This window comes from Thalia democratica, chromosome 8 (assembly GCF_965202585.1).
Source record: "Thalia democratica chromosome 8, ktThaDemo2.hap1.1, whole genome shotgun sequence".
Classification (NCBI taxonomy): domain Eukaryota; kingdom Metazoa; phylum Chordata; class Thaliacea; order Salpida; family Salpidae; genus Thalia; species Thalia democratica.
In genome coordinates this window covers 56,407,999-56,423,985 of record NC_139172.1, presented here as the reverse complement: position 1 = coordinate 56,423,985, position 15,987 = coordinate 56,407,999, and the positions used below count along the sequence as shown (strand labels likewise).

The window sequence follows — 15,987 nt, the reverse complement described above, 5'->3', positions numbered from 1 at the left end:
CAGAAAAGTTTAAACAAAGGCCATATAAAATTCATATTTAAAAGATTTCAAAATTTATAATAAAGTTTTGCGAATCCTTAATCAACTTTTAAAGAAATATCTCTAATATAAAAAGTTCTATTAATACAGAAAAAATAAACTATAAAGCGTTTAAAAGGACAATTTAAATTTCTCCAATCGGAAATCACCCTCTCATTCCACATTCTCGGTTATTTCTAAGATCTATCGCTGGATTTTGTTTTTTCCACCTCCAAGTAAGACTCAGGGTAGTAACTGTTCAGCCTACCGAGACATGATGACAGTCTGTGGTCAATTTGCCTGTAAACATGTCTCTTTGCGTTGCCAATGTTGATTGAATGGGCTTGATCAGCGTAAAACTGTTAAATATGCTTATATTTAGTAATGTAAAACATACTTTTTTTTAATGTATCTATTTTTGATCAGTGTTTGGTTGTTAATTTTTAATATGGTATTGCCCTAAAAGTATATATTGAGAAACCATATCATTAGCTTAGTATCGTTTTTCATGAATTTTAAATATTTAAACATATTTTTTCAAAATGTTGAAGCTTGCAAAAAAGGGTAAAATAAGTGTATACTGTTTAAGTTTGTAGATTTAATATTTAAGTACTAACATAATGTGTAAATAATATCAAAACGCTTTTGAGACTATTAGTTGCTAATTTGTCTAAATTGTTTGTAAAAAGTGTACATTCACTTTGCAGCAATAGAAAAACGCTTTTTGAAAACAAAAATATTTGTTTTTAAATAGTTACAGATGTTTGTTTTGTGAAAAAATGAAACTTACACCACATCACAGAAATAAATAGCAACTCGTGACAATTCATGAAGCAATAAATGTCATTTAAACAAACAAAAAGTTTTAAAAGCTCATCAAACAGCATTGTCTAACTTGTAAATTCTTATCAGTTAGTACAACGCACAATGTAAGGGTTCAATGGCACCACTTTAAAGTTAATAATAAACTTTGTGCCAGTAACACAAAGGTAGCGCTTTCGATATATTTGTTTATTGTTTGCATAACATTTTACCTGTTGTGGTGAAACACAAATGTTTACTTTTTGACCAAGTTTGTACAATTATCAATCAAGCACTTAAAAGCAAGTTTTATTTTACATTTATGCTTTTTTAAAACAGTTGTAACTAATTCTTTTTTTTTTAAATTAAGCCAAATTAAAACTTAAAGACTAATATAATCATTCACTTTTTCAATAATTAAAGATGGTTAGTAAGAAATATATAATCTTATTACAAATTTCTTTTTATGATTAAGAAGTAATTAAAACCAATTGACAATTAAATTCATAAAATTATTCATCGAATTGAGGCTTTATAGCTCTTGATGCCACTCTTGAGTTTCAAGCACTTATAACTAAACCAAAGTTTTGATACATCAAAAACTCAAACAAAGTTTTAAAACTTGTTCGTGATGCAAAAATAATGTTTTTAGTTTTGAAACTTTTTTTTTATATCTATAAACTTGTAATAAAGTAACGCAATAAATTCTCAATAATATTTTATACAAATATTTTGTTATAGAACTAACGAAGTCATCGAATTCAACATCAGCTTCAACGAGAGCCTTCTCCATAACAGCAGCATTTTGGAAGTGGACATTGTCATCGGAAGTACCATGGATCAGGGTGTACCACGCATTTTGTGTCTTGAGTCCGTCCAAGTTTGTTTGCTTGAATATCTCTGCTCCCTGTTAAAGTTATTTTCATTGTAATAATTTTAAGTGATATATGAGTTACTTCTATATAGTTTTAGGTTCTTTATCAGAAATCCTTCAAAGTTTCAACCTTTTTTGATATGTTCTCATACAAAACTTAACACGTGGTTTTACGGAAATTATTGTTATGAAATTCAAACAAAATGAATTTATTTTTTGAGCATGTTATTAAAACTAGTAAAACTCGTCGATGATTTTTAATTTGAATGTTTATAATAAATGAAAACTTACATCGTATCCTGATGGGTTTTCATCTGGCATTCTCAAATATCTTTCAGCGTACATTGCATCTATAAATACAAGTTTTAATCCAAACGTGTTTTACAAAACAGTAAAGCTTATAAACATTTTAAAATTAGTTAATTATAGTTAAGTATGTATGTGTATCTAAAATATAGTTGATATAAAAAGTTGCTTGTAATGTTCTATTTACGAAAGCATTATCGTCGAGCATTCAGTCATTTATGACGTCACAAAATAACAAGCTTCCGGAAGTTCTTAAATAAGCTATAATAAAAATAAATGTAAGTTGCAACTTAACAAACAGACAAAACTATTTGAAAGACTAAGACTGAATACATATTAACTTTGAGTATAGAAGACAAAAAAGCTTTAAAAAGTATTAAGCTTGTACAAAACTAACCGTAGAACCTCCATGAGGCAAGAGGGGCAACTGCAACTCCGCATTTGAAAATTGGGTTGGCTTGGTTACCATCGTAACCTAATGTGTGGGAGGTTGTGTATCCTCCGTAAGACTGTATTAATTACGATAATAATTTATACTTTGATTTCTGTACTTATGCTTAATATTTTAGTAGATATACAAAACTTCTATTTTTTCATCAGTTAAAAAAACTGCTTAAAGATTTTTTATAACATAACTTAGCCTTCTTTTTATGAACTCTAGTTTTATCTAAAATTTTTATTTTAAGAAAGAGAGTTTTTGCTACCAGTATCATTTAATATATTTTAAACTTAAGTTTATACTTTCATAGAAATTTGAGGTTTATTCTACTTAACACTTAACTCCTCATGTATTTTCAAAACTCTTGGTTTTTAATTTTGATACTTGTTTTTATAAAATTAATATATTCAAAGTTCGGTTATAAAACAATATTTTCAAATTTTGGTTCAAAATCAAAGCAATTTATTGGTTTAGTTTAATTCAGTTACACATAAAAATTTTCAAAATAGTATTAAGACTAACCCATCCCCAGATAGCAATGTTATCTTTATCAATCCAATTGTTGTTATTTGCCATGTAGTTCGCAAATTCAGTTTGATCTTGAGGCTCAAAGATACCCAATTGCTTGTAAACTTCCCTCATAAATTTGTATCCTGAAATATATTTTTTTATTAGATTGTGATAAGAAATTTTTAACATTTTACGTATTATTCGATGCTTAAAAAAGTTTTAAAGCTTTTAAAATAAACACAGTCCAGTTTTGTTAACATATGCTATACTTGCAGTATATATTACAAGTCCATCTTTTTTTTTTGTAAAGACTTTGAAATTTAGCAATGCTTAACTTTATCTCAAAATTTTGAAAAATTAAAATAGTGAAAAACATTTAAGAGCATATAATAGTAACTTTTATTTTTTCCAAAAGTTCAATGCAAAAGTTTATTTATTAATATGTCACGCATTACAATGGGCGGATACTGAATAAATATTTACAAAATAAATATTTTGCTAGTAAACTTATGACACTTAAAAACAAAACTAAATGTAAGTTAGTTGATTAATTATATTCGTAAAAAACAGCGATTTAATTATTATAACGTATATTATCTACATAACTTACTACACTAACGCAATTAAATAAGCGAGATTTGTTTAACCTATATCTTACAAAAAAAAACCTTCTAATATTTTTCAAGTGTTACTGAACAATAGTAGTAAGTTTATTGAACAAAAACGTAAAAGGTCAAAAAACATTTGGTCCAAGGACCTGGGTGCACAAAAAACCTCTCGGTCATCGAGTGGTACACCCAAAACGTAAATGATGATGTATTATGGTATTTTATATATACTATTTTAGTCTTTTTAACTGGTTGTAAAACATTTTAAAGTTTTAATTTATAGCAACGATAACAAAAAATAAATTTAATTAAATAATAGTAAATTAAACCTTGATAAGCTGACCCTCTTCCATCTACAGAGGCAACAATAACTTCTCTCTCAGAAACCATGTAAGTTTGTGCGAACGCCTTGGTCCATGTACTTTGGATCTTTTGGAACTCTGGTCCAGCGTATCTGCGGTATTAAAAAGTTATTATTTTTATTAAAAATGCAACTTTTATTTTTGCAGTTTTGTTTGTTTAAGAATAAAAAATACTAAAACTGAAAGACCAATTACTCTTTCTCTTATGTAAGTGTAAAATCCAAAGGTTATAAGTTTAAAGTAAAAGCACTAAGTTTTTAAATTTAAATTTTATGAAAACTTAGTGACATTCACTAAATAATTTATCAAGTGTTTTAATTTTCTAAATCAGTCTACAAAAAAGCGTGCCTTTAGTTTATTTTTTTAAGACTTTTAGTTGAAACACAAGAAACAGTATTTTAGTATCTTTAAATTATACTATCAACTAAAACTAACACTTCAACTACAAGAGGATATTTCTTGTTAGGATCAAAAGTAGCTGGTTTCCATAATTCGTAGTTATATGCTGAAATTAATATAAGATGTGTAAAGTATTTTTAAAAAGTTTACAATTTTTCCTGTGCAGTATAATATAAGTTTGATTAAACTTAAATATACAAAAATAAAAATTAAGTCAGTGCAAATGTTTGATTTAAAATTTTTATTGCGTTTTCTTATACCAGTTGTACACTTTTTCGAGAAATATTTACATAAGGTAGTTTTTATCATTAATACTTTTAAAATTTAAAATAAAGAGGTTTTATAATTTTAAAAAGCGTTTTGCAATACAATTAAAAGCAATTGCTAGCACACAGAAACAATACAACAAATGAAACTAACTGTATCCAGTTTTAGATTTGAAGCTGTTGTACTCCCTTACCGGCCATTGAACTTGCTTTATGCTGTTGGAAAGATCGTCGTTGCTCTTCAAAACAACATCGTCACCCCAGTCTCCGGTGTTAGGATCAATTGGAATTCTTACAGTCAATGGTACCATGGGCCCTTTATAAAATTATATATGAAATGAAAAATTTTACTTGTACTTTAAGTAAAAAAAATCTATATTTCAAAAAAAAAGCTATAGTTGTAAGTGGTGCTTTTTTAACTAAAAATTTTCGAAGCTAAAATTTAATAATATATGGGATTAAATAAAATCAAAGACAACTTATTTTTAGTTAGTGATGATTATGTTTTAATTTATCTAATCGTAAAGAATCGAATTAGTAGATTTAAATTACTGTAAAAAAGAATTTCAACTTTTAAATTTCGAATATTTTAAACGCATAAAAGTTTTATATTTAGTAAAAACTGACCTCTGCAGTTGATAACAACGTGGTCATTGGTTGGATTAAAACTTGGTGCTATCCACCTGCACCTATCTTCGTACTTGTCCATCAGTCCTCCTGTCATCAATTCAGGTTTTACAACGTTACGGTCCGTTGACTTCACTCTCATCACGTGACGGTCCTTGTTCGTTGGGTAGACCGCCAAAAAGTACCTTAGTTGAAAACGATCATTTAAGTTGTGCAACTTGATAAATACAAACGACTGTAGGAAATTAATTTCACAACGTAGAATGCGCTAAAGCAAAAAAAAGCTTGAACATTTATTTTTAAACGAAATATTACAATGTACACAGTAAAATATTAAACTGTTTTAAGCTCATTAAAGCTAAGATAAGCCTATAAGTTTGCGAACTAAAATAGAATTTTAAAACTTGGTCAAAATGTCGAAATTTATCTTTAATTTCAAACTAACAAAAAGTCGTTTTCATCATCATAGTGAATCAATTCAACGATGTCGTAGTTGGTTTTGGTAACCCACGGTTTAGGGTCGTCGTCCATATTACCTGGGTTGAGGAACATGATTTGCCAGTATCCGTCGCTTGCGTCATCATCATTAGGTCTCGCGTAAATTGTGAAGTAATCACCAGCATTTCCTTTCGGCTTCACATCGAACGGGTTGAACTGTTTTGTTCAATATTTCGTAATTAATATATTTCATAAACGTTTTGAAGAACAATAGCACTGATATAAAACTTTACTTTAAAAGTATTTGATCAACAGTTTTAAACTAACACTTCCAACCCAACAGTCTCCAGTTAAATCTTCTATGTTGTTATCTCCAGTCTAAAATGGTAGTTTTTTCGTTTTAAAGATCATAAAGAAGTTTTGTTCCAGTAATTTTTATTTCAAACAGAATAGTTAGTCTTGTATACCTATGTCTAAAATCCTTTCTTTATTGCATCGATGAACAAATATTGAAACAGTTTATACTAACCAAAGTACAAGGCATAGTCGTTGTAGCTGCGTCATAAATGCACCACTTGGCAATTGATTTGTCCTGGACACGGTTTGTCCAAGTTGGTAGCGCAATGTCCTCGCTATTCCATACAAAACGGTGGAAATAAAATCCTTCAGCGGCGTTTTGAAACCTTTAAAACATATCAACTTTATTTGAATTACAATTTTTATAGTTACAAACTTAGACGAGTTTCAAAAGCCTAAGGTAAAATTTAGATAAAAATATAATTTTAAAGTTTAACGTGTTTGATACTGTAAACTTACAAAATACTATGATTGCTAGTATATATATGTATCGACTAACTCTGCTGGAGCATCTAATCTAAGGCTAGCATCTAATCCAAGGTCGTAAACATAAAGTTCAGGTTCTCCAATTGGACTTCCAGCTTTTGGGTAGGCAATTTTTACTGTTCTTGGATATTGTGGTTGGTCATACCTGTGTAATATTAGTATAATAAAATTTTTGTTAAATTGTTCTTTGTTAGTACTTTACTAACAACATTTTAGTTTTAACTAAAGTAATTTTAGTGTACAAATGATACAAGATTTCTAAAAACGACTTAAATATTTTAAGCAATGTATAAGTTTTCAAATAATTATAGTAAAACTAGAAACAAATAATGATGTTACTAACATGCTGTATTCAATGATTTGAGTATTAGTTTCAATCGTTTTCAAATAAGCAAGTCTTGTGGCTCCTGGACTCCAAAAGAGTACATTGTTTGTTCCGATTGATTCCTCTTTAAATATTTGTAGAAAAATTAATTTCAGTTAAAAATACAATTTTTGATAAGTTTACACACAAAAAAATTTAGTTGTACTTTTTAGTTTTTAGAAGTATGTAAAACTTAACTTAACTTATTATAAACTTAATACTATTTTAAATAATCTGTTTTTTAAATTTTTAAATATAAAAATTCTTCTAAAGTAAAAATTAATTTCGTTTACTTAACTAAAGATCTTATTATGAAATTAGCTTTTTTTGTACAAACTGTAACAAATATTAATTTTACCTTCATACACCCAATCAGGTATCCCATTGTAAACCTTATTTTCTTCTCCATCAGCTGTTATTCTGATTAAAGCTGGGGAAGCTGCATCGAAATCAATGTACCATAGATCCCACCCGTAGACTATCGCCTGTTTACATGAGTACATGTTTTAAAAGTAAGATATGTAAAAACGCACTATGATGCATAATATTAACAACAAAGCCTTAAAACAAGATAGCAACCTAACAATAACTGACCAATTTGTTTCCAACTGGTGACCATTCAACGTAATGAATTTTACCATCTCGAGGGAATCCTGCAAGAGTTGCACCCAATTCTACACTGCTACCTTTTGCATAAACGTAAAAGTCTGCCAAGTAGGAGTGTCTCCAAACCTTAAAATTAATATGAACCTTGATTTTTGGTATAAAAATTAAGTTTTTGATTTTTCTTTTCTTGAACCGAACTTAAGTTGGGTATATGTTTTACATCCAAACTAGTTTAAGGAAATTATGAAAATCAGTTGAACTTATTTGTAATAATAATTAGCCTTTATAAAATACTGTTAACGTCACTTTTCTTTTTTACAAAACAACAAACTTTCTGGTAATTTTTCCAGTAAACAACGTAGTCAGTTGTTGCAGAAAGCGAGTATCCCTGATAACTGTTATCTTGGTACAAACTTCCCGGGAAGAGCAGAGTTGGAGGGTCGTTTGGAGCTCCGAGATCAATGTTTACAATATCGTAGTTGTCCTGCATTGTGACGTAATCAGTTGTCGAAGCGGCTGTAATGACGTCACAATTGTTATAAGGTTACTTGAAAGTCAAAATTTTTGTAGTATGACATTTTGCATATGGTAAAAAAATAAATTTAACTGTTTTGTTTGTCAAGCAAAGATGTATTTTTACAAAAACTAAGTTAATCCTTCTTTTAGTTAAACCGTAGTTTTTCTCATTGTTTTAATTTTGTAAATTTAACGCGTTTTTGGAGCCAATTTTATCAGGCAGTTTATATCGTACTATTTTATTTGTAGATTAAGTAGTCGAACGAAAACTATTGAAGTAAAAATATGAGTTACATTAAAGTTTTGTAGAGGTTTTTGTAAAGTTTTTTATAAAACAACGAAATTGTAGGTTAATAAAAGTAATTTGTTTATAGTTCTAAACAGGTTCAAATGTCACCCCAAAACAATTTCAAGCAAATGAAACTAACTAGAATCATCCCAGTTAGGATACAAATAGTCGTAACTGTATTTGCTGGAAAAAAGGTCTTCATAATCAAATTTTGGTAAAGTTGAGGGATCTACAGGGTCGTCTCCTGCGCTATCTGTAGAAAAATAATAAGTACTAATAAATATTATTTTTTTAACTAACCTATTTTTTAACGATTAATAACAAAGTTTTTGTATAAAAAAAAGAAATTTGTTGCATTAGAAACAAGGTACAAAAACAACTTATTTATTTAATTAATATATTTATATCTAACCTTTAGGCAGTAGCACCACACAAGGTACAACTACAGCTACAACGACACATACAGACAAAACTGCTGCTACTATGGGCTTCGTTTTACCACCCATTATAAATATATCTGTTGATTAATATTGTTAGTTAATATTATCTTTTATATGTTTTAATTTTGTTTCTAACAAAACAAGTTTTGTTGCTATACCCTAATCTTAACAATTTATTATGCGATGTAAACAAAACAAAAAGCATGCTTCTTGTATATGACTTTACACAAGGTTGATATGTATAAGGTATATAAAGTTGATGTACTTTAAGTAAGAGCATGCTTTATATTTGTATACAGTATATTTTACAACTTTCATTTTTCTATTTAAACCATAAGATGTTAAAAATTTAGACCTTAGTTATACAATTAGAAACTCATATATAATTTTTTCTATTAGTTTTTACTATACAAACTTATCAATAACTAAGTAGTTTAATATGTTGTTTTTCTTAAAACAGCTTATCGATAACTTAAATGCAAACTAAGGACTAAACTTAGTTTGATATAGTTTTACTTTTTTGCTTTTCTAAATTGCTGTGATTAAAAACTTATTACTTTGTCGAAGTTTTACAGTTAATACAGAATGTTTAAACAAAAATTATAAGTAAGTGCTAACATTTATTAAACTTATTATTTTTTACATGTATATTAAAGTTTATGTTTTTAGCATTATATTACAACTTTGTATGTTTTTTAGCTGTAAATAAGGTTTTTTAAGCTTAACATAACATAACCAATATTCATATTTCAAAAGTCTTATAAAAATACTAAAACAAAATAAAAAGTTTTGTACTAAGTTTTATATTACAGTTCTGTAAAACATTTATTGATAAACGTATTTATTAGCTTTTAAAAACAAAATGTTTAAAAATGTTATTAAACTGTTAAAAAGCATCAAACTAAACTGCATTATTTTAAACTCTAATACAACAATAAATTATTTCCCTACTAACAATACAAAAATCTGATAAGAAAAAGCTGCTATAATTACAAACTACTCATCATATAAATTATTTCTCTGCTCTACGCTATTAGTGTGTTGTTGTAAAAAATAATCGATTTTAATAAATTAAAATTGAAAAAGGTTATTATCATTTGTTTTGATGTTAATCATGTGTTTCAAAGAATGTATGAAAACATATATAACTTTTGTAAATAAACTTAAGAAAAAATGTTTTAAAGAACGTTCATTTAATAAGTTTATTTACAAAAATAGTTGAGCTTTAAAAGTTTAATATTGCAATTTATGCTGAACTTATTACTCTATTACTTTAAAATATTTCAAAAACAAAGTTAAGTAACAACATGAACATACCAAACAAAAATATTTTCAAGGATGCTATTATAAATGATTCAAACCAACTTGTAAAGTTGATAATAATCTTTTTTTTACACGATGCTAAAAAATTGTTTTAAAAAAATACAAAACAATTTATACTTTAAAATCAATAGAAACCCAACTCGTTTTTAAACTGTATCTTAATTGTCTTCTGTACAAACTTCCTTAATAAGTTTTACTTTTAGAACAAAAGCTTTTAAGCTGCCTTAAAGTTTTTGTTAATAATTAGCAAATGCTGGTAAGTAAAAAGAAATGTTTGTTTACTTTTACGGCGTTACTCTGCACATTTTTAACTTGCGTGCAACATTTACGATAATTTCAATTTATAAACATAAAATGTGACTAATTTCTCGAACTCCTATCGAAATACTAAAGTAAAACTTTTAATTACATTTATACAATTATATTTTTGGCCAGTAGCAATAAAATACCGATTTTTATAAATATCGATCAACATATTTTTACTGTTGGTTGTAATTTAAAAGTTATTAAATCAACTGATGGTTGAATATTGCTTTTACTTTTTACAAGCTATTAACTTGTTTGTAGGTTTGTATAACTACAACATTGAACAATTAAGTGTTTAAAATATTTAAAAAATTTAAAAGCTGTTAAATGCTTGTTTATGTTTTTAAGTGTTATTTGGTTTTACAAGACTTAATTAACTCAAGTGATATGATTTAAGAAAACTTGGTCTTGATTAATAAAAATTCTAACACTTTCATAACAATTAGTTTCGTTAGTATAATTATTTTTAAATATTTAATTACTTCCATGCTTAATGTTTTATATCTGTTAAAATATGTTATTTGTGCATATTATGTTTAACAAAAAACTTTTTTTCAATTTTTATCTATAAACAAAACATATCTATACAAAACTAACTGGTTTTAAAGGTGTTTTTTTAATACTATGTAACCAACAAAAAATTAAATCAAAACTTTACTATTTTTAAACTATTATTTAAAAAAAATGTTATTAAACGCTTTTTTTGTCTATAAGCCTATAATTTTTGTTTTAAAGTTGATAAACATATTATAACTAATTTATCAGGTGTTTATGTCTAGAATATTTAACTTGGTATTGTTATTAAGTTTTAGTACTTCTTAAAATTTAGATAATTAACTTTAAAAACCAATGAAAACAGTTTTTAATCCCAAAAAACTTAAGACCACGAGTAAAGTATTCTAGTGTATCTGCTTATATAATTGTATGCTTGTTTGTTAGAAAAAAGTTTGTGTCATCGTTACTATAGAGATACTTTGTTGCCACTAGTATTTGAAACAACCTCAAACTTACGATTGCCGATAACTTAATGTTTGATTTGTGTTATAACCGAAAATTTTATTGGTTAAAGAGTCGTAAAACGTTTTACTTCGTTTCGTTTCGTTCATTAACCATGGTAAACTTGTTTGATCAAATAAAATTAATCTTATAACAATGACTTATTTCATTTGTACGAACAGACTACTTGACTTTAAGTGCTTGTACAAACTTGTTCGACAAAAAAAAATACTTTATTTTAATTATTAAAAACAATCAATAATTGATGATTTAAATTTAACATTTAGTTTAATTTAAAAAACAATATTTGATGTTTTTAAATTTGTTAAGATTTAAACTTTTGAAAGAAAATATTATAACTTTAGTTCAGCTAAAACTACATAAAAAGTAGAGATATTTAAGCTATACTACAAAATTATAATTTTTATATAAAATTATAAAAGAAAACTACATGTAAGTCTAAACCAGGATTTTATAAAGTAGTCGATATCGGCTCTTTATGAGCGGTTTTGGCTATAAGGGGGGGGGGGGCAAAAACTAGTAATGGGTGAATGAGTAAATGGGTAATTAACTAGTAATGGGGCGATATCTAACGAAAGAAAGCGATAAACTTTCAAATTTCCGCAAAGTAGGCAGTTATGAAAACAAATGAGAAATAATTGGTTGATATAAATAAATACTTTTTCAATATAAACTTAGATGGTGTTAAAATTCATATCCAGTTCTAACAACTCCAGTTTTGTTTAATTAGTTATTAAAATTTATTACTGAATATTAATAAAAGTGTTTAAATTTTTCTTTATTTTCTATTACTTTTTTTAATTTTCAAGCAATTTTTTATGTAAACAGTGATAATACGTGCTTCTGCTTTTATTCAATGTTTTAACTTTTTCTAATGTTTTATATGTTCGTTTTTAATCTTAAATAAATGTTTTTGTTTCTAGATTTTAATTGCCAAATTGTAAAATTAGAAACTGAACAAAATTTATAGTTGATTGTTTAAATAGTAAATATCAAACTTTCCTATGGAAAAATCTTTAAAGTATGAAATATGTTGTGATAACTTTAAATGTCACTTTGCAAAAAATAAGCTTTTGCTTTACATGAAATAATATCTATGATAATTACATTAAAAACTTTATTTTTTAATTATGTTATAAATTAGTTGACAGGTGACAAATACTGAAAGTAAAGTTTTGAGTACAAAAAAAAGCTTTGTTGTTTTGTTTTTAAAAATACGGTAATTAATATACTAAAATAAAATAAATTTTTGTATGTCAGTAGCTAGTATATGATTATCTTATCTGAACAAAAATATTTAAACGACACAGTTCATACTTTGAATTTGTTTTATTGCTTGCAACAAAAATAATAGTTTGTGTTTACTTTTGCATTAAGTATTATATAACATATGCATTAGTTATAAAACTTTTTTTTTGATTTGTTTGATTAGCTCTTGACATGGTGCCAAGAAGCTATTTGAACTATTTTCTGCAAAAGTGTACGTAAAAATAATTAATTATTACAACGCCCATTGAAATGTTTACTTTTGCTGAGTAAATATTTTTGTGAATTTTGTGGTTTTATTTTGTGTTGTAATGTTTGTATATCAAGTTATTGTGCGTCATAAATAGTTAATTTCGGAAATAAAACAAAGAGATTAACTAGGTTCACCAAAATACGGGTCGGCTGCAGTTGTAAGGTTTTGGAAATTTGGAACATTATGCAAATTAGGTAAAGTTATGTTATAGTAGTTTTAACATTAACAACAAATATACTGATGATATCTAAACCCCTACCCGTAATCATTTTTACTCAAAGTTTTTAATCTATACCCTTATCCCTAACCTACCTTGACGAAATATATAAAAAAAAAACAATAAAAAAAGTTTCATTAACTAAAAATTAAAATAAAAACAGCTAAAGTATTAGCCAATCAGAAGCGCCTTAGATTTGCAGCTGATAACCAAAATGCTTAGTTTTTTTTTAATGTAAATTTTTGATTGATTTCTTGTATATTCTGATTTTTGTGTGCCAAACATCAAGTATTTTTACATTACTATAAATTTAGCTACTTAACAGCATATCATATATAATTTAATCATAAAAGCATTTATCAAGTTGTATACCAACATTCAACAAAAAACGTCTACTAGACAGAACACAGTTTCTAAATAGAAGTTTATATATTATATAATTTTTGAAAAAAAGTTTAAAAAGTGGACGTATTTTATACAAACAGCAACTATAAAAAAAATAACTTTATTTAAACTCAAAGATAACGTAAGTTTATAAAAATCCAAAGAGCGAAACCTATCGGAAAATCAAAATAACTTTTTTGTTCGCAAATACTTTATTCTACTAAAAGCATTTCGCTGTCTGGAAAATATAAGCAACAGAATTGGAAAATGTTACAACGCCTGTCAGAAAACAAGTATGCAAAAAAAAGTTTGTATAACATCTATTTATGTATTAAGTACATCTATGACTTTAATTTTATAAATTAAATTTAAGATTGTTTAAGCAGGTTGTAAAACTATTGTTAGTGTCAGTATTTTTAAGCAATCATAATTCATTTAAAACTTATAAGGTTTTATATAATAACAAGCCATTTTATTCAGTATGTTTGAGTTTTCAGTGGACCATTTCTTATTATCTTATACTATACATTCAGATTTATATGTAATAGGAACTTTATTATATTTCAACATTAAACAACAATTTTATTATAGAATTAGTATATTTCTAATCATTCAACTTGTACTTATCATTAGGTAGGTAGCCAAATTATTCAATAGTCGAATGGAATTCGTAACAAAGTACACAACACTTTAAGTACAAACTTGTGCGTTTGATTTATATTGAAACTAAAGAACAATTTATATTATTATATCCATATTCGGTCGTTTGAAAGTTTTACTAATCTCTAAACATTTACAACTCTGTAACATATTCAAGCGGATATTTTTCTATTTTTACAAAAAGTTTTTGATGACACATTTGGTTATGAAAAAACTTGGAACATGTTTTTTATTCAGCCGGCTTGTTTTCTTGATTCAATTTTTAATTAATATCTCGAAACAGTTAAACAAAATAAGTGATGTGTAGCACGATGACTAAAAGTTCTTCCTATGTACAAGGTTTTTTGACCATGTTTTTGAGAAATTAATTTTCCGTGTAAAATAAGCTATAAATTAAACTTAACACTTTTTTTTTGGAAAAAGCACTAAAATGTTCTAAAGATCTAAATCTAGTAATTTTAGTATGAAAAAATATTAGGTCTTTAGTAAACCAATATTAACCTTATATGTAATAACTATAAAACACATTGGGTTTATATGAATGCAATAAAAACATTTTTATTACATTTTTCTGGTATCAAAGCATTTGGAGTCAGTTTAGTTAAAATATTAATTTTAACTAAACAATATTAATTCAAAACTAAAAAAAAACTGTTTTAAAGTTATACTTTTTGTCTTAAAGTTTCCATTGAAAAATAAAACATTTTCCAGTTATTGCTCAATAGAATGATACCAAAACTAAACTTTAAATATGTTTAAAAGAAAAAGTTTAAAAAACTTAAGACATTGTTTTGTTAAATTAAATAAAAATAATGTAAATGTGATTATATATCGGTTTAAAGTTTTAACAAACTGAGATAATTTTATTAAAAACATTTCAAATGTTATAACAGATTTCGAAATTAGAAAAAAAAAGTTTTTGGAAAAGTGTAAAAAGTACAAACAAATCTGAAAAGTTTAAAAATCTAACAGAAAGATTTTCTTGTAAAAATTACCAATTTATTTAAATTAAAGTTTATAATGTAAAATTTTTAGAAGTTAGAAGAAAGTTAGAGTTTTTCAGATATTTGATAATATTTTGATACTTCATCACAAAAAAATATAACAGAATATTTTAAGTACTTGAATACAGAAAGTACAAAACAACTGAAATCATATTTTAAATAAAAGCACCTATATTTGAAACAAAGTTGTATATTCATGTCATTGATTAGCGTAAAAGTAGTATAGCACATTAAAATTTTTGCTTTATCAAACAAAATGAGATACTTTGTTCAAGTTCTAATTGTTTTTTACAAACACTAAATTGTTTCAAAAGTTATGTTTAAAAATTTAAAAGTATTTTTCATATATTTTGAAAGTTATTATTTAATCACTAGAAAACTTGAACATATATAACTTATTAATTTTGACAAACTTAAAACAACATTTTCTGTTAAAAAAGTTTCTGTTCAAAAAAAATTGAGTTTTTTTTAGTTTCAAGTCATAAAAACAAATCTACTTGTTTTTGTGTTCTTTTATACAAATTTAGAAAAAAAAGTTCTGTGTAATCATACAAACATGGCGAGAATGAAGCAAGTCAGAGTGGAAAGGAGGCACATTTGTGGGGAAAATGAGGAGGACTTGTCTGTTTCCGTTTTAGGGGGTTCCCCTGACCCTTCGAGAGCTTCGGGAGCGTCTTCGTCGTCATAACTGTACCCAGGTTCGCCCTGCATAAAACAGTTCTTGTTTAGGGACTTTTTGTAAACAGCAAGCTACATATGGAAGTAGTTTTTAACTTTAAGCTTAAACATCGCAATAAATTTTTATTGAAAAAAAAATTTGAAAATTTATTGGAACATTTTCAGTTAGGTTT

At 26.3% G+C, this 15,987-nt stretch overlaps 1 protein-coding gene across 1 annotated transcript; it reads right to left on the bottom strand.

The window, feature by feature from the left end:
* Positions 1–215: 215 nt before the first annotated feature.
* Positions 216–8,772, bottom strand: LOC145843328 (prolyl endopeptidase FAP-like). Its single transcript, XM_082950789.1, has 19 exons — positions 8,679–8,772; positions 8,406–8,519; positions 7,793–7,977; positions 7,450–7,587; positions 7,214–7,340; positions 6,835–6,940; positions 6,505–6,636; positions 6,178–6,331; positions 5,976–6,026; positions 5,656–5,864; positions 5,211–5,395; positions 4,738–4,899; positions 4,354–4,423; positions 3,886–4,010; positions 2,961–3,091; positions 2,397–2,508; positions 1,985–2,043; positions 1,568–1,726; positions 216–377 (listed from the first exon to the last, which is right to left on the bottom strand). The coding sequence occupies exons 1-19, from the start codon at positions 8,770–8,772 to the stop codon at positions 216–218; spliced, it is 2,475 nt and encodes an 824-aa protein (XP_082806915.1).
* Positions 8,773–15,987: the final 7,215 nt, after the last annotated feature.

What these genes read in the sequence shown, in the direction of transcription:
- LOC145843328 (XM_082950789.1), bottom strand. Translation starts at nt 8,772, where the DNA reads ATGGGTGGTAAAACGAAGCCCATAGTAGCAGCAGTTTTGTCTGTATGT. An exon ending in ACCTGATTGGGTGTATGAAG is followed by an intron (nt 6,941 to 7,213) that starts GTAAAATTAATA and finishes AAATATTTAAAG; the next exon opens with AGGAATCAATCGGAACAAAC. An exon ending in TGCCTCATGGAGGTTCTACG is followed by an intron (nt 2,044 to 2,396) that starts GTTAGTTTTGTA and finishes TTGTATTTATAG; the next exon opens with ATGCAATGTACGCTGAAAGA.